The 20091-nt window shown below is 38.1% G+C and overlaps 2 protein-coding genes across 4 annotated transcripts in view; both read left to right on the forward strand.

Moving 5' to 3' along the window:
- The window catches only part of LOC127415531 (syntaxin-binding protein 5-like), a 127084-nt gene extending 112117 nt beyond the window's left edge, over positions 1-14967 (forward strand). Inside the window, exons 21-27 of one of the 3 annotated variants that reach the window (XM_051654296.1) lie at positions 58-150; positions 2835-3074; positions 5243-5612; positions 10062-10227; positions 10335-10446; positions 10945-11165; positions 11358-14967. In XM_051654296.1, coding sequence (XP_051510256.1) covers positions 58-150; positions 2835-3074; positions 5243-5612; positions 10062-10227; positions 10335-10446; positions 10945-11165; positions 11358-11399 — 1244 coding nt within the window. In that variant the 3' untranslated portion in view covers positions 11400-14967. Of the gene's footprint in view, positions 1-57; positions 151-2791; positions 3075-5242; positions 5613-10061; positions 10228-10334; positions 10447-10944; positions 11166-11357 lie in introns of all 3 variants that reach the window. The other 2 variants (XM_051654293.1, XM_051654295.1) reach the window with 2 other exon arrangements.
- A 3015-nt stretch (positions 14968-17982) lies between these two features.
- LOC127415965 (sterile alpha motif domain-containing protein 5-like) overlaps positions 17983-20091 on the forward strand; it is a 152188-nt gene continuing 150079 nt past the window's right edge. Inside the window, exon 1 of the mRNA XM_051655026.1 lies at positions 17983-19242. Within this exon, the coding sequence (XP_051510986.1) occupies positions 18748-19242 (495 nt within the window). The 5' untranslated portion in view covers positions 17983-18747. The remainder of the gene's footprint in view (positions 19243-20091) is intronic.

A 20091-nucleotide genomic window follows, 5' to 3' on the forward strand; every position in this document is an offset into this window, starting at 1 on the left:
GTTGTCTGGTGTTTACTCGAGCACAACTAGTTCTAGCATTGCATGGCTTGTACTAAGGCTTCAACGTGTTTGTAAAGAGGGGTGTTCTCTTTTTTCCAGCAAAGATGTCACGGAAATTAAGCTTGCCTACTGAGCTAAAGCCAGACTTGGGTAAGCCTTGACTTTGTGTTCATGCTACATAGCTTTTGATTGTGGAGTCCATCAGCACATTTGTCAGAATCTGGAGAGTCCACATGCTCACTCTCTTGGAAAATCTCATGTCAATTAGCTAAAGACTTATTCTGCACCCCACAAAAACATGATCTGTAAAGTTTAGTCCACCAAAACTTTTATACTTTTTATGGTGTATTGGAACTTGACTCTTTTGTTAAGTCAATAGTGCTTTTTGCAATACATATCGTTTCAGCTTTAATGAAAATCATGCCTTAAAGGGTTAGTTCAACCAAAAATGAAAATGATATCATAATTTTGTCACCCTCATGTTGTTCCAAATGGTATGAGTTGCTCTCTTTCATGGAACAAAAAAGAGATGTTAGGTAGAATGTAAGTCTCAGGCACTAGTAACTTTCATTGCATCTTTTTTCCATACTTGGTGAGTGAATGGTGACAGAATTTTAAATTTTGTGTGAACTATAGTTTTCTTAATGTCATAAAGCCTCCAGTGATATCTGGATTTTGGGACTAACATAGACAAATACACAGGGTGCGAATTACACAGTACCCTTCAGGGGGGTCTGACATTCATTTTTAATATTAAATTGTATTATTGTATGTAGAAATTGACATACCATGATTAAAAATTGTGTACAGATATTGTTCATATTTCATGTTAATTAATTGTGTAATGTTAATGTATACACATGACACAACCTTATTGTAATGAGTTACCGATACATTTAATAAAAATGAATCAAACAATACTTCCATGGATAGACTACCTAAATGTAATATTATCATGCACTTTCTCAAGTGCTCCTAAACTACATTTTCTTCACTAAATAGTACAAAACTTACCTGTTTGTTCTCTTTCTCTGACATCTCAATACAAAAGGAAAGATTTATTTATTTGTTGCAAATATCACTCCATGTTGCTATAATTCGCTATCATTATAGGCAGTAGCAGTTCTAGCTTGTATGGCACCCTGGCCGAAACCCACTTCAGCACGCCCCCAACTGCCCATGTCGCCCATGCCTAAATCCGCCATTGATTATAGGGCTTATTACTTTTTCTTGGTTCAAACAGTCCATTTGTGAATAGGGTTGTTTCTTACAACACTACCATCAGGATATTTAAAACAGAAAAATGAGTTGAATTTATTCATTATTCTTAATAATGTTATTCTGTATGACATGAGAATATTTACCTTATTTTCAATTCAAAGAGTGCTACAGTTTTGTTATTTTCTTTTTCTTTCTACTGGCCAATGATGATTCTGAGAAAACTCACCCACAGCCTATTATTGTTGCTATAGTAACGAACGCAAATTCCAAGCGTGTCTGATTGACAGGTTAAATGCAAGCCTTTATTTCAGCTTTGTTAGATTTGTGGTTATTTTTTTGTTACTTCAACAGACAACTTGCTTTATTAATTGGAATCATGAGCATTAAGTTAAAGAGGATTAACTTCACCTATGAATGAATGAGCGTCCTTGAATGAAAGTTTTTCTTCCGCACATTCAACCGCTCAGACAATGTCAGTGGTATGGCCCATTTTAGGGGCACCCCCCCCCCCCCCCACCCACCACCGTAATTCGCACCCTGCAAATACCTGTGAGAAACTTTGGTTTATGAAAAGGTCATGAGTGTTTCGATAAATGGTGTGGATATGCATGACCAAACCTATTGCTTTTCTCTCATATAGTCAGTGGTAAAATATATAGTCAGATGGAATGGTTCTCCGTCAGTCTTCCTAACTCTTAGCCTGAAATGTGCAAGTCAGCATTTGCCAATTCAGCATTTGCTGGTATTTAATTCAGTATCAATTTCAGTTCTGTCATCAGTTTCCAGCAAGAGTGTTTTTCATGGAATTCCTTAAGGATTACTGTCTGGAATCGGCTGGTTTGAAATGGAAATCAAATGTGAAGCTTAATTTAAAGATCTTTTCCCGCTACATGATTTGTTCTTTTAGTAGACATTTTTTTGAACCCTTACAGAATCTCAGAAATTTGTTTTAAATAGGGAAGATATATATTTATATTCATGGAAGCAAAACAATCAGTTTTTTTTTAAATCTGTCACACGTTTTATTTACACGTTTTTTTTGCCACATCATTGATTTATCAATTTATTTATATGCTTGTATTTAATTTGCAGACTAAACACATAAACATACACACACACACATCTTGGATGGGATGACCAGAAGTCAGTTTTTTCTCCAGAATAAACCTGTCCACTTACATTAATTTATTTTTGTAGATATTCCAAAATAGGGACAGTTTTCAAGAAATAAGGATGGGTAAAACGGTCTACAATTTGTAAGTGTTCCAGAAAAAAAGAGGGCATCTGGTCATCCCAATCTTGGGAACATTATTTATCTCATTCATTCAAACTGGAGTTTGCTTCATTTCAGCATGGTCAAGGTCATTATTTCACCACAGAAAAATATTGCATGTTATAACATAAATTCTACAAAATGCAAACAAAAGGGACAACATTTATTTAGATCGTTATTCTGCTCAAGAGGCTGTTTGCTACACCCGTATGGAAAAAAGTAATGTGTAATTGATGTGCTATCTGTTGGTTGCCATCTTGGAGTGGGGGCTTTACCTTTTTGTGTTTTCTCTCTACTGTCCTACTCTCTGTATGTCCCCCGCGGACTGCCGTACCCCTAGACAACAGGGACAACTGCTTCAGCCGCTCCCGGAGCTCCAGCGTTGCCAGTATTGACAAGGAATCACGAGAGGCCATCACATCTTTCCATTTCTGTGAGACATACACTCGGAAAGCAGATGGCAGCCTTACACCTTGTGTATGGGTTGGCACCTCATTGGGCACAGTGCTGGCCATCTCCCTCAGCGTACCCTCTGCTGGAGAACAGAGGTTTCTGCAACCTGTCATTGTCTCCCCAAGTGGTAAGTCAGCACAAAACCTGCATCAGGGTTCAATAGTTAGGAGTTTTTTCTGCTTGCCAGTTTGAGCCAATAGTTCAGATTTTACTTGACCTGCCAACATTTGCACTGGCCCCACCAGTAAATGATTAATAAATTATAAGTTTTATTTTTTTTATTTTTTTTATATAACATTCATAATCATATCTGGAAATGATACAACTTATTTTACATTATATAACTCAATTAAATTTAAAAATACATTTGTGCTGGAAACAATGGCATATGACGCAAAACATAACTGGTTGGTTTAGAATTGTCAACCCATTCTAAACTGATGCTTCCAAGACTTTGGCAAGTCATTCTCGCAATTCACATCTATGCTAGCTAGCTGGATAACATTACCCTGGTGATATTTTGTAAATAAGTAGAATCTGTAACAACAATGTTCAATACATTACAGAAAACCAAATATTTAAAAGAACTATTTACACCCCCAAAAATTATAATTCTCTCATCAGTCATTCACCCTTTTGCTGTCTAAAACACATATGATTTTCTTTCTACTGCAGAACACAAATTAAGATATTTTCATAGATATATAATGTGTTTATATCCATGCAATGCAAGTTAATTTGGGAACAACACTTCCAAGATCCAAAAATGGCATAAAGGCAGCATAAAGGTATACAACTCGAGTGATTTAATCCATGACATCTGAAGTGATACGATCGGTTTAGGCAGAGAAAAATCTATAAAGGTATGGATTGCCTTTAAGGCAGTTTTACATGGGATGCGATGGGCGGCAGGCTTTGCTTGTGATCTTGCCGCTTCTCATTTGTACAGCCGTTTTCCATTCACACGAGAAGTGGTGCAAAACGCGCCAGTAGAAGTGCAATAATGCCACACACTGCTTCAGCTCAAATACTGCGTCTATGAGGCAATTACTGTAAGTATTGTATTAGTCTTCATGTACGTGATTGCACTTAAATAAAATGTCACTTATTTTTTCATGAAATGTTTTATAACTATAAATATTGTAACAAGCAATTTTTTTATATTAATGTAAAAATATAATATTAAGGCTAAACAATGTACTTGTAAATATTGATGGCGTCTTGCTACCTGTCTCCACATTTGATGATTTCTGCATTTTTTTAAAGACTAAAGAAACAGACTGCATGTTACTTCCTATTTTTGTTGACAAATTGATATAATATAAAAAACATCACATCAATAATTAAAATGGGAGGGCTACAAATGAACATTAAAAATCCATAAAACACTCTGCCAAGAACCCGCCTGGGCAATTGTATTTTCTGTTTATCTAAAGTTGATGTTTCAGGCACCTGTTGCAGAAGAGAAAATTAAAGTATACAGTCCATGTCCCATTTGCATACATTGCACTGTCGTCTATTGTCCAAACAAAAGCTATACATGTTTCTGTAGTTTCCTAGTACACCAACTCGTCCACTCACAGCTTTCCATGAGGCTGTTGTCCTATTATGTCACTATAAACGCTCAAAGAAACGTTATATGTCTGGAGGAAATTCTGGAACAGCGAATATATTCGTCTCCCATGTTGTTTTTGATTTTTTTTTAAAGTTAAATGTCATTTGATTGGTTGTGAATAATTTCAGCTCTGATTGGTCAGTGACAAGCGGCAGGCGCGGAAAGATAAAATATTTTTATCTAGCACAGTGTGCACCTCAAGCAGTCGTGCACAAAAAAGCATTGAAAATGAATAGGGAAAGCACGGTGACCATGTCCCATGTACAGCCTTTATGCTGCCTTTATGTCCTTTTTGGAGCTTGAAAGTTTTGGACCCAATTGACCTGCACTGTATGGATAAAAACACATCATACTGTATATCCTTGAAAATATTTTTGTTTGTGTTCCGCAAAAGAAAGTCATACGAGTTTGAGAGTGCATAAGGGAGTGTAAAATGAGAGAATTATCATTTTTGGGTGAAGTATTCCGTTAAGTTTGCTATGCATAACAACACATGTACAAGATCAACAAATATAAGATTTAGTGACACAGCAGTGAGCGATAAAGGTATGTGAAAGTTTCATCAACTGGCCCTGGGCCATCCTTGTTCTTAAGCCCTTCACGTACACGCACCTGAAGTTCTGCAGATCTTTAATTTGATGGGTAAGATTGACACTGACATCTTAATCACCTCCATGCAGGCACTCTTATCAGGTTGAAGGGTAGCATCCTACGGATGGCTTTCCTAGATTCTACAGGGTCTCTCCTCCCTCCTGCTTACGAGCCATGGTATGAACCCAATGCCCCAGCCAATGGAGAGGAGCGGGACAAGGTCCGTAAAAGACGGCCAGTGTCTGTCTCCCCATCCACGTCCCAGGAACTGAATGAAAACCAGTATGCTGTGGTGTGCTCTGAGAAACAGGCCAAAGTGATAACTCTGCCCTCTCAGACCTGCATATTCAAACACAACATCACCGAAACGTCTTTTGTGCTGCGGGCAGATGTGGTGTTTATTAACGCTGGCATTTGTGTGGCCTGTTTCTGTGCCAATGGACACATTATGACGCTCAGGTGAGAGAGAATTTCCTTTAATGTTGGGCAGACGAGGGTATTTAAATGGATACATTTGGGATTGTGTGTTTAAATTTTTTTAAATAGATTACTATCTACCCTGCAAATAAGCAGTTCAACCACGATTAATCAGGGATATGACATTATGCAGCTATATATATATATATATATATATAAACAGTTGAAGTCAGAAGTTTACATACACCTTAGCCAAATACATTTAAACTCAGTTTTTCACAATTCCTGACATTTAATCGTAGAAAACCTTCCCCGTCTTAGGTCAGATAGGATCACTTCTTTATTTTAAGAATGAGAAATGTCAGAATAATAGTAGAGAGAATTACTAATTTCAGCTTTTATTTCTTTCATCACATTCCCAGTGAGTCAGAATGTTACAATACAATTTGTTAGTATTTGGTGGCATTGCCTTTAAATTGTTGAGTCAAACATTTTGGGTAGTCTTCCACAAGCTTCTCACAATAAGTTGCTGGAAATTTGGCCCATTCCTCCAGACAGAATTGGTGTAACTGAGTCAAGTTTGTAGGCTTCCTTGCTCTCACACACTTTTTCAGTTCTGCCCACAAATATTCTATCAGATTGAGATCAGAGCTTTGTGATGGCCACTCCAATACCTTAACTCTGTTGTCTTGAGATGTTGCTTCAGTATATCCACATAATTTTCCTTCTTCATGATGCCATTTATTTTGTGAAGTGCACCAGTCCCTCCTGTAGCAAAGCACCCCCACAACATGATTCTGCCACCCACATGCTTCACAGTTGGGATGGTGTTCTTCGGCTTGCAAGCCTCACCCTTTTCCTCCAAACATAACAATGGTCATTATGGCCAAAAGGTTCCATTTTTGTTTCATCAGACCAGAGGATATTTCTCCAAAAAGTACGATCTTTGTCCCCATGTGCATTTGCAAACTGTATTCTGGCTTTTTTATGGCAGTTTTGGAGCATTGGCTTCTTTCTTGCTGAGCAGCCTTTCAGGTTATGTCGATATAGGACTTGTTTTACTGTGGATATAGATTCTTGTCTACCTGTTTCCTCCAGCATCTTCACAAGGTCCTTTGCTGTTGTTCTGGGATTGATCTGCACTTTTCGCATCAAACTACATTCATCTCTAGGAGACAGAATGCGTCTCCTTTCTGAGTGGTACGATGGCTGCGTGGTCCCATTGCGTTTATACTTGCGTACTATTGTTTGTACAGATGAACGTGGTACCTTAAGGTGTTTTGAAACAAACATGTGGAGGTTCACAATTTTTTTTTTTTTTTTCTGAGATCTTGGCTGATTTCTTTTGCTTTTCCCATGATGTCAAGCAAAGAGGCACTGAGTTTGAAGGTAGGCCTTAAAATACATCCACAGGTACACCTCCAATTGACTCCAATTAGACAATTAGCCTATCAGAAGCTAATTGCCTAGAGGCTTGACCGGAATTTTCGAAGCTGCTTTAAGGTACAGTTAACTTAGTGTATTTAAACTTCTGACCCTCTGGAATTGTGATATAGTCAATTAAAAGAAAACAGTCTGTCTGTAAACAAATGATGGAAAAAATACTCATGTCATGCACAAAGTAGATGTCCTAAACGACTTTCCAAAAATAATGTTTGCTAATATGAAATCTGTGGAGTCTGTTAAAAAATTAGTTTTAATTACTTCAACCTAAGTGTATGTAAACTTCTGACTTCAACTGTGTATAAATATATATACAGCTCTGGAAAAAAATTAAGAGACCACTGCAAAATTATCAGTTTCTCTGGATTTACTATTTATAGGTATGTGTTTGAGTAAAATGAACATTTTTGTTTTATTCTATAAAATACTGACAACATTTCTTCCATATTCCAAATAAAAATATTGTCATTTAGAGTATTTATTTGCAGAAAATGACAACTGGTCAAAATAACAAAGAAGATGCAGTGTTTTCAGACCTCGAATAATGCAAAGAAAACAATTTAATATAAATTTTTAAACAACACAATACTGATGTTTTCACTTAGGAAGAGTTCAGAAATCAATATTTGGTGGAATAACCCTGATTTTGAATCACAGCTTTCATGCGTCTTGGCATGCTCTCTACCAGTCTTTCACATTGCTGTTGGGTGAATTTATGCCACTCCTGGTGCAAAAATTCAAGCAGCTCAGCTTTGTTTGATGGCTTATAGGCATCCATCTTCCTCTTGGTCAGATTCCAGAGGTTTTCAATGGGGTTCAGGTCTGGAGATTGGACTGGCCTTGACAGGGCCTTGATTAGTGGTCGACCGATATGGGATTTTAATGGCCGATGCCGATATCCAGAGAGCAGGGTGGCCGATAGGCCGATACAATGCCGAGATATCACACAATTTAATATAGTAAATATCAAACATAAAATTGCAAAAAACAAACAAATGAAACTCTTATTTAGCACTACATTTACTCAATTTCACACAAAACAAACAAAAAATATATTGTATTTTAAATGGTAGATAGCAGTTTCTTCAGATTTCTGTGTAGTCATCAAATGTTTGTAATTTATTTGCACATGAAGAAATTGTTAATATATTAGGAAGAAGGAAATAACAGTACACACTGTAGTCCAGCAACCATGGATGGTATGTCCACATTAGCAATCGCATTAACTCAAAAAATATTGGATCAAACCAATTGTACATACAATGCATAGTGAATATGACATTTACTTATAGCACACGTGAAGCCCTTTTAACTTGGGCTGCATCTGAATACGTGGGCAGCTGACTTGCTACATTGCTGCCTAATCAGTTAATGGCTTAACTGACAGCTGTTTTGAATGAATGGAACTCTTAAGGAAACTAGTCTCCGAACAGCTTTAAAAGCACCTTATTTTCATCGTACCTCCGTACACAGCCTCCAGAGGCAGCATTTTCCTTGTTTCTGACACAGCCTTGAAGTTGCACTCATGTGCTTGTACAGATCCAGAGCAAGCCTTAATCTCCTGACAGTTTAAACAGCCTGAATCGCCTGTTTGGATTGTCACAGGTCAGACTGTCATGATTTGTGAATGAAAGGAACTTTTGATCCTTATCCTGAAGTTTTTGATTCTGGCTGATGGAATATGCGCTTCAGAGGAAGATATTAGTTAAGCCCTCGACGAGAAGGGCTTTTATTTTGTTTGCCTTTTATCATTAGAAAAGAAAGTTAAAAGTGACAGGGAACTGTTGAGGAGAGACTGTTAGAATACGTGCTTCAGAGGAAGATTTATGAGCACTCCACAGGATGCTGGATCTGCTGAAGTTGTGTGAAGTTGGGTTATTACGTCTATTTAAACTAGATATGCGCATATTTGCAGACGGTATATGATATTAGTTTTATTGATATTTGCCTTTTTATCATTAGACAAGACAGTTAAATGTTCCAGGGAACTGTTGAGGAGAGAGAGGGAGAATGAAACAGGAGAGCACTTTAACATTATGAGCTCAAACGTGTCTGCTGTGGCTCTGATACATGGACCGTTTAAATGACACTGTGTTGCACACTGGTCTATTATTGTAGTAACACGATGGTGCATAACAAGAAAACGAACCATGACTTGTCGTTTACATGTCTCAGTCGCTTCACATGCAAGCAGGCGATTCTCAGTGTGAATCAAGAAAGAAATCGGCCAAACGGGAAAATGTTTCGGCCGATGCGATAATGAAAAAAGTCATAATATCGTCCAATTTATTGGCCTCGGTGATATATCAGTCAACCACTAGTCTTGATATGGTGGTCCTCCATCCACACCTTGACTGACCTGGCTGTGTGTTATGGAGCATTGTCCTGCTGGAAAAACCAATCCTCAGAGTTGGGGAACATTGTCAGGACAGAAAGAAACAAGTTTTCTTCCAGGATAACCTTGTACGTGGCTTGATTCATGCCTCCTTCCCAAAGTTCCCAGCCTTGCTGAAGCACCCCCAGATCATCACCGATCCTCCACCTGGTCTAATGGTTAGACGGAGACCTGGAGAGGCTTTCAAGCCACAGTGTCTCGCACCCTTGGTGAAATTTGGTGGAGGATCGTGATGATCTGGCGGTGCTTCAGCAAGACTGGAATCGGGCAGATTCGTTCAGATTAATTTTACTCAAACACATACCTATAAATAGTAAATCCAAAGAAACTTTGGATAATTTTTTCCAGATGTGGGGGCTGTTGCAGCACAGATCTAATCACTGTATTGCTCTCCAAATTGCTTTGGCTTATAAATCTTCAGAGACAACAGAAAAGCAGACAAACATCTGCGTGTCTGTCTCTATCAGTAGGAGGGTCAAAGTTAACCATCAAATGTGGAGACCTTGGGATTTTATTGTAGATAACATCTACAAATATCTCTAATGCTTGTTTCCCGTAATTTAACGGTGCTCAGCATTGCAGCTCTTGAATAATAGAAGAGGTGAGACATCCCTGAGCTGAAGAAATGTCTCTCTGTGCCATGCTGTTTTCAGTCTGCCAGGGTTGAGACCATTGCTGGATGTAAATTACCTACCCCTGACAGATATGCGGATAGCGAGAACGTTCAGCTTCACCAACCTCGGCCAGGCCATGTACCTGACCTCCCCTACTGAGATCCAGAGGATCACCTACAGCCAAGAGGTTTGCGAGAGCCTGCAGGTGAGCAAAATGATCTTCATGGACTGTCCTACTAGGCTCCTTTACTGAGTAATATTTACGTTGATAATGGCAATGATGCTGATGCTAATAATTGGATTGTGTAACAGGAGATGCTAGGTGAGCTGTTTACTCCAGTGGAAACGCCAGAAGCTCCTAACAGGGGATTCTTTAAGGGCCTTTTTGGAGGAGGAGCACAGTCTCTAGACAGAGAAGAGCTCTGTAAGTTCTCTTTTAGACAAAAAGATTTGTCTAGGATTGTGGACTTACATGATACATTGTCACTTTTATAAAAAAATAGCAGTAAATAAAACATCATACAATAAAAAAAAATGTTTTTTTTAAATCTAATAAAAATACTAATAACAATGTGTATGATGGGTTTGATAATATCTTTTGTGCTTCCCTGAGAATGGACTGATCTCAGGGAAGCACAAAAAAGCAGTCCGTTCTCAGGTAAGTGCAAAAAACATCAGATATATCATCATTTGTGGTAAGAAAGCAGACCATAAACAGTGGAATGTCCATTTAGATTTAGATCATCTCTGTTAGTTACCAATGTGCTCTTTTCTTAATATAAAATGTAATAAGCACCTTCACTATGTGTGGTGTTTTCTTAATTGAGTGCTCATTCGTGTTCATTTATTCTCTGTTTCCTCATTTGTAACATAATTTTCCTCCTCTCCTTTTCACCCTGTCCTTCTGTACTTTTTATTACAGTTGGGGAGTCAGGAGCCGGAAAAGCACCACGCAGTCTCGCTCAGCACGTTCCAGGTCCTGGGGGGATAGAAGGCATGAAGGGGGCAGCGTCAGGCATTGTGGGTGATTTAGCTCGAGCTCGAATAGCATTGGATGAGAGAGGACAAAAACTGAGTGAGGTAGAAGAGCGGACGGCTGCCATGATGGCCAGCGCTGACTCATTCTCCAAACATGCTCATGAGGTACAGCATATTTACTGGTTCCAGTAACAAATTAATCACTTTTAAAAATAACTAAACATTTACGCAATTACGCATAATTTTAAACGATGTGCACCTCCACTATTTTAATAATTCTCTTTCCAGCAATGTGGCAGTATGTTTGGTGTCTGCAACTGTAATCTCCTTTTTTTCTGTTTTTGCTTGGTGCTGCAGATGATGCTAAAGTGTAAGGATAAGAAATGGTACCAGTTCTGATCTCTGGGAAACAGCAGAGCCCAAAGGGACTGAGGAGATCTCTTTCACAGCCTTGTTCATCTCTAATCCTTCTCCCACTTCCTCTCTTTATCTCTCTTCTGCTGGACCAGTGGGATCCCTCGCTATCCTTTCCTAGCACAATATTAAAGACAGTCTCCTTACAGAACTGAGGCACAGACTGTGAGAGGCCCCAGTTTAAGGAATACCATACCATGACGGTGTGCACCCTTCGGTTTTTATTTGTTTAATATTGCCAATCCTCTCCCATGGCGGCTGGGCTTTCCAGGCCCTGAAATTCCATTTCTTCTCTCAGTCTTTGAATTGTTTTTGTGCTGTTGTTTTTTGCGATCATGTTCTGCCTCCCACATTGGAGAGCAGTAAGTAGTCAAAAAAAGACAAACAGACTAAACGAGAAAAACATACAACAAACACTATGAAAAATCGCAAAATATAAAAAAGTGGAAAAAAAATAGTATATATACAGAATTCTAAATAAATCCTCATTAAAGTCTGTATAAATGCCATATTCGCTATTTACTGTCAAAAGTAAAACTTAAATATGGAAGACACTGGGTGAAGCATGGGAAGAGCTCCATTCACAGGAAATGATGTCATAACATGGAGGAGGCAAACCTTTCAGAAGAAGAGAGAACATCTATCCTCGTCTAAAATTAACTCAATATATTTGTGTAAATTGACCTTTTCCCAAATTTTCCCTTTTTGTTTATTTATTTGTTATTTTTTTATTTAGAAATAAAAATAGACATAATCTGTAAAAATCATTTGTAAATGTCTAAATATAAAATGCTTTTTGGGTGATATTTTTAAGTAATTATTGTGAATATCACTACAATAATGCTTTACATTAAAGTACCATCTACAAAGGGTTTATAATTAGTTGTCAGATGATCCATAGATGAAGTATCTACTTGAAAAACGAATTAATTAATTCTTTGTGAGTTAACTATTTATAAACCAATCATGAGTGATTCATCGATGGTATTTTCATGTGATACATTATCCAGATGTTTCAACTTGTAAACTTTCTATGAAAATTGGCAGAAAATATCTGGTCTGGACTAAGATGTGAAAGAAAGTAGGCAAATGTATGGTTGAAATCTAAAAGTTATCCATCAGTCATTGGGTAGACAGCCATATAGACCTCAATAGCTAGAACATTTGTTGCTCCCCTAAGAATGAAAAATAAGTCACAGTCTCTTCAGTGTTGGCTCTGGGATTTGATTTTGTCGTCATCCCTGCATACTGCATAGATTTAACAGCTTTAACATAGAACACTTAGTTCAGTATAGAGATTGTACTATGGTAAAATATGTTGGTTGGGTCATTTAATGGTCCATTTCATTTATATATATATATATATATATATATATATATATATATATATATATATATATATATATATATATATATATATAAAAGCAACCAGTAAGGGTTGGAAATGGCTCTATCAAATCTGATTTTCTCAAAAACACTTTGCCTCACAAATCAGGAAAATTTGGACCACCTTTAAAGACCTAATCTTCAGCGACTTTAGACTTAATTATAAGTGTGAAGGGCATAAAGTGTTTTTTCTTTTTTTGGACTTGGGAACATTAATCATTGTCGTTTTGAATGTTAGGATAATATCATATAACAGGTTTGTCTGATGTTCCTGGTTTCACACTGGTGCTTAATGGCTATTAGTCTCCCAAGCCATATTCACATGTGTAGATTAACAGAACTTATTTCAAGACATTATCATCACTCTGTCAACATCTTTGAAAGCACCTTTGTTCACCTACAGTGAGTGCTAGCTGTTCATTAACAAACAGAAAATTAAAAAGAAGTAAAGCTAAACACAAAGGCTACACAGTAAATGTTCAATTTCTTCCTTGAAACCACATTTTAGTGCCATTATATTTATTTGTACAATCTTATTTGTGGTTTGCAAGAAATGCTGCTATATATGTTGCATTGACTCATATGACCCATTGTCATTCGAGATGCAAACATTGATGTATTGAGCACTGATTCTCTCTTGCCTCTCTGCCCAAAATTTTTGCCATTCTGTGAATGAAATAGTTTGACAATCTGGGACCATAAATTGAGAGTGGGAGTGGCCATACTGACCCAAAAGACATTTGCCATATCTTTTCAAACACCAAAGATTTTCTTTCATTGAGTTATGTATTTCACTAACTGTGACAGCTATTTGTGTCTGAAGTATCACTGCATATTCCACCAGTAACAGTGTTGAGGTCTTTCCTGATGTTTTTGGCTGTGCGCTACCATTACAAGTGAAGTCTGCCTTTTGTGTTTTGTATGCCGTATTTCAACAAAGAGAAATGGGGTGAAAAAGAATTACAAAACAAATCAAGCCAATCTCTCTCAGACTATAAATGTTTCTCTGTGTTAGACTCTATATTCTCTGTAGATGTGTTTTCATGCCATGGTGTTATAGTGTTTTTGAATACCAGGTTTGTTTTTGAACACTTTGCTCATGTCATCTCTCCTAATTAACTAATTAAATTATATTTGTAAAATGTGTATTTTTCTCTGCAGTACTGTATTTCCCTGAATAGATTTCCTTGTCATATTTTTAATCATCAATTATTGAAAAATTATTTTTATATATGCTTTGAGGAAGTAGTATTTTGAGGTCATAAGAAATGATTAGATCTTGCACTCTCTTATTTGTTTTCTGTCGTGTGGTCTGTTTGTTAATGCCATAATTGACACAACAGGGTGTTTTTTGAATTAAACGTGAGTGAGTGAGCATTCCCTTGATTATTTTGCAAGACCAGTTAGTATCAAGACCTGAATATCAAAGGTTTAAACATATAGTAAGAGTCATCAGAAGAACAGTACAGTTAATTATGAGAGAGGATGTTTGCCATAAATTGTGTATTCAATTTACCAGTTTAAAAATAAAATGTACACTTCAAAACCAAAAATCATTTTGCAAGACGTGGCTCATCTAAAGTGGTTACCCATGAGGAAAACTTTGATGTCACAGGTTGCTTTTTTCATTGTCAAAGTATCCAATCAGCTGTGTTGAACTGTAATGCTGTAAATGTCAGTAAAATGTTTAGTGTTCAACAACTGAGAAACCACCAATAGAATTTATTGATTACACCTTTAGTTTATTTCATGTCTGTTTCATGGAGGTTTTGGATTCACTGTTGATGTGAACCTGGTTATTTGCCCTTCATAATCTTTCATGAGCAAGGAGAAAAAAACATTGTCTGAATTTCCCTGTTGCTTTTATTTTATTTATTCATTTTGTAATGTTTCATGTTGACTTGCAGTGAATCGTTTATTTGTCTCAGACAGAACATTCTTACCTGAAATATTACACTTTTAACATGCAGAAAATGCTCTTTTATTTTCTGTTCTGAATATACCGATTATCAGTGGGTTGCAGTATTTCTCATTGTAGCCAATTTCTTGTACAGTTTTATGCAAATTTCACATGTATGTTTATGACTATCTGCTGCCACAAACGATTTAGAATTTCTGTAGATAGAAATTACTGTGCAATGGAAAATAAAAATGATTTAAAAATCTATCATGTGTTTGTGTTTATGGTTGTTGTTCTAAAAAAACAGTTATGTGCTTCTAATTTCACTCGTAATTATTACGTTTATATATATATATATATATATATATATATATATATATATATATATATATATAAACTCAGCAAAAAAAGAAACATCCCTTTTTCAGGACACTGTATTTTAAAGATAGTTTTGTAAAAATCCAAATAACTTTACAGATCTTTATTGTAAAGGGTTTAGACAATGTTTTCATGCAGTGAACCATAAACAATTAATGAACAGGCACCTGTGGAACGGTCGTTAAGACGCTAACAGCTTACAGACGGTAGGCAATTAAGGTCAGAGTTATAGAAACTTAGGACACTAAAGAGACCTTTCTACTTACTCTTAAAAACACCAAAAGAAAGATGCCCAGGGTCCCTGCTCATCTGCGTGAACGTGCCTTAGGCATGCTTCATGGAGGCATGAGGACTGCTGATGTGGCCAGGGCAACAAATTGCAATGTCCATACTGTGAGACGCCTAAGACAGCACTACAGGGAGACAGGAAGGACAGCTGATCATCCTTGCAGTGGCAGACCACGTGTAACAACACCTGCACAGGATTGGTACATCCGAATATCACACCTGCGGGACAGGTACAGGATGGCAACAACAACTGCCCGAGTTACACCAGGAACGCACAATCCCTCCATCAGTGCTCAGACTGTCTGCAACAGGCTGAGAGAGCCTGGACTGAGGGCTTGTAGGCCTGTTGTAAGGCAGGTCCTTACCAGACATCACCGGCAACAACGTCGCCTATGGGCACAAACCCACCTTCGCTGGACCAGACAGGACTCGCAAAAACTGCTCTTTACTGAGGAATCGTGGTTTTGTCTCACCAGGGGTGATGGTCGGACTCGCGTTTATCATCGAAGGAATGAGCGTTACACTGAGGCCTGTAATCTGGAGCAGGATCAGTTTGGAGGTGGAGGGTCCATCGTGGTCTTGGGCGGTGTGTCACAGCATCACCGGACTGTGCTTGTTGTCATTGCAGGCAATTTCAACGCTGTGCGTTACAGGGAAGACATCATCCTCCCTCATGTGGTACCCTTCCTGCAGGCTCATCCTGACATAATGGCCACCAGCCATACTGCTGATTTCCTGCAAGACAGGAATGTCAGTGTTCTGCCATGACCAGCGAAGAGCCCGGATCTCAATCCCATTGAGCACGTCTGGGACCTGTTGGATTAGAGGGTGAGGGCTAGGGCCAATCCCCCCAGAAATGTCCGGGAACTTGGTGGAAGAGTGTGGTAACATCTCACAGCAAGACCTGGCAAATCTGGTGCAGTCCATGAGGAGGAGATGCACTGCAGTACTTAATGCAGCTGGTGGCCACACCAGATATTGACTGTTACTTTTGATTTTGATTATATATATATATATATATATATATATATATATATATATATATATATATATATATATATATATATATATATACACACACACACATATATATATATATATATATATATATATATATATATATATATATATATATATATATATATATATATATATACACATATATACATATATATATAATACCCTAATCCATTTTAAGGATCCATATTGCTTCGTATAGTTCTCAAAACAATGAGAATATTTCTATAGTTTCCACAATAAGGGACGAAAATGAACACTGAAAGATTGGAAAGGAATGATGTTATACTATAAAATGCCACCAGGAGGGGTAGTAAGACAAAGTAAAATAGTGATCAAACCGAAACGGTTCTGAAACATTTATTACTATGGTGCAAGAACACATTTGCCATACAAGCATATGTCAAAAACGCGGGTTGATTGGTTTGTTCTTGAAAACCTAAAGTATAAATATAAAATTTTATAGTATAGAACAGGGCTAAAGGCACACCTTGAGGAAATTGTGCTTTTTTTCTGGACAAAGTGTATCAAGATAGATTTTTTTATTGAATCTTGAAGGAGCAACTTAATTTGTGTGAAAAGAAATAATAAAGTTTGTTTTGATGAAAACTGGACCCTTTCACATTTTATAACATCTCAAGTACTCTATTAATTACCATTGTGATTGGATCAGTAAATGTGAGCCCACTTTGAACATTTTTCACAACAAATCTATTCGTCCCACTTTAGAAAATCAGTACTTTTATGGAGGCTTATTACCCCAAATATAATTTCATTTATTGAAGAGTTATTAAAAAATAATTATTATTATTTAATCACTTTTAACAAAACTGAAATTGAAATATTTGTATTTTGTCTCAAAATAAATGTTATAATTTCAGGAATTTTCATTAGCTACATAAATGTGCAAGATTTTAAAAATTATTAACTAGATCAAATTACCTCAAAATCAAACTTTAGACATCCTTTATCCCCATTGTACCCCATCTGCAATATGGTGGATCCTCAGTAAGCAAAACTGATAATTACTGTCTCAAGGCTCGTCTACACAACTATTTACAATATTAATATGTATATTGTGCAGAACAATTATTCATGTTAAATTCTAAATATTCACTCTGAGCTGTGCACAACCCTCCTATACATTCTTCTTCTCAATGCAGTGGCACACTGTCCATGGCATAGACTTTCAGTTATGTGCATAGGCTTTTTAAGCTCAAAGAACCGCTTTCGCCTGCTTTTAACGCAGGGGGCACCATAAGACTGTACCATAAAGGGAACAGCAGCACACACGGCAGCGCTCCTGATATATAAATCCTCTAATAGCGCAATATCAGCACACACAGGAGGCACGCGCTTTGCGCGGGACTGACAGGAGACGTCAGCCTGTCCGTTGGTGCAAAACCACAGCGCGCTAGCACCTTTACCTGTCTCAGCTTTGCACACACACACACACACACACACACACACACACACAAAAAAAAGTCATATAACATTGGATTTACATTTATGCATATTTGTTTTAAGAAACACCAGCCCGGCGTTTCATTTTGCAGTGACTTACCTCAAACTCTGACAAACTGACAGTTATAACAGCGCGTGCCTGCTCCCCAACCGTCGCTCCGTTGAGGGAAAACCGATCTTTTGCGCCGCCGACGCGATTGGATTGCTCAGCAAATAGTGGCGAGAACTCTGAACCCACACGTGCTGGTCTCCAAACCGGAGAGACGCGGTTTCGTTTGTCTTCACAGAGGAAGAGTTGGCTTCAAGCCGCACTGACAGAGACCAGGGACGGACGGTGGGCTCGTGAGAGAAGCGCGAAGACCGTTTAAAATCCACGTGGTGCGTAAAATTAACGTTTGTTCTTGGCACTTCTGCATGAATAGAGGAAATAGACGGGGGTAAATGTAGTCCCTATGGATGGTTATCAGTACAGCCACTTTTGATGCAAACAGGAGGAAAACGCTCCCTGCGAATGGCAATTTAAACGTGGCGAAATTTGACGGTGGAGTATTATTCTATGTAAACTGTTAATGGCAAGTTGAATGGTCTCAACATTGGTAGTATTAATAAACGCTAAAGTGCCAAGCTCAGACAAACGGCTGTAACCTTCACGGACTCGTTTTTGTGGTCTCCCATGGATAAGTTCCTCTTTTTAAACGCACGTCTCTCTAAATTAACAATCATTTTAATAACATAATTTTCTTCAAACAACGCTGATATCAAAAACGGCAGAGAGAAGTGAAAGATGAGCTTGACGTTTTGATGGAAATATTTAGGCTACAAAAGGAACGCGCTGGGTCAGTCACCTGCCCAAAAAGGTAAACACGCCTTTACAGATCTGAGCTTTAAACTCCATACAAAATGATGACCAACGGACCCAACATCGTTTACGAATGGCTGAAAACCCTTCAACTGTGTCAATATGTCAAGGCGTTTGTGGATAACGGATACGACGACTTGGAAGTTTGCAAGCAGATCGGAGACCCGGACTTGGACGCTATAGGGGTTTTCATACCGCACCACCGACAGCGCATTCACGACGCGGTGCAGAGGTTAAAAGATGAAGATAAGGAGACTGCAACTGGGCTTTATTTCACCCTGGAGCCGATGCCCACGGCCTCACCTATGTACACGAGTTGCATGGCAGAGTCCAAGCTGCGGGGCTCCAGGTCATGGACTGAACAGAGCAGCAACAGAGCCGGGCGCACTGTTGGGTACATGGGGGGACCTAGGAATCTGACTCTGGGGAACCGGAAGGAGCTGGAGATCTACCCCAAACTGAAACTGAAGATAATGATCAGGGATAAACTCATTAGGGACGGGAAAAACCTTGCCATGCCGCCATACTCTAAAAAGGTAGGAGTGTCTTGCATCTGCTCCTAAGTTCTGTGACACAAGTATAAACCACGTGGTGTGCCATTTTGACCCTAGTCAGATAGTTCTTTGGGGCTGTAAACTGCCTGAATTCATTCAAGAGAACTCACTCAATATAGGGAGGGACATAATCTCAGGTGTGAGTTTAGCATCCATGTGGTAGAAGAGGGGAATAAGACGGGGTCCTACTGATGGTGTTTGGCCTTAGGATGCAAGGAGGGGGGGTGACTGGAGCATTGCCTTAATCTGATTTTCAAAATATGATCAATAGCCTACTGCCTGATTTCAGACACATATAGACACACCCTGTGTTTCTAATGGCTTTTTGGGATCACTGGGGAAGCTGTCATTAATTGCCCAGTGCAGGAAATGCTTTTACACAACATCATATCCACCACTGAGAGAGAGAGAGTGAGAAAGAGCTACAGAGTGGGTGGGTGGGAGTGTGTGTGTGAATGTTATGACCCTGAATCAGAAAGTTCATTATAGGGATTTTTATTATTAATGATAATTTGCTTGAAGTTGTAGTAGTTACCAGCAACTGGGCCATGATCATGCTGGGCAAGAACTTACAGAATACATTTTCAGAAAAATGGATGCCTGCATCAGAAGTTTCAGTGTTCCAAGTGTGATCCTGTGTCTTCTGTTCCATGTATTGTAAGTGATTGATGGATTGTGGAGATGAGCATTATGGACTGTCCTGTATTTATATATATATATATATATATATATATATATATATATATATATATATATATAATGATGGTTTAAAGTTTTACTGTGGGTGGGATCAGTAATTTTGAAAAAGTATTGAAATGAATAATGATTATT

Source organism: Myxocyprinus asiaticus, chromosome 25, assembly GCF_019703515.2.
Source record: "Myxocyprinus asiaticus isolate MX2 ecotype Aquarium Trade chromosome 25, UBuf_Myxa_2, whole genome shotgun sequence".
Classification (NCBI taxonomy): domain Eukaryota; kingdom Metazoa; phylum Chordata; class Actinopteri; order Cypriniformes; family Catostomidae; genus Myxocyprinus; species Myxocyprinus asiaticus.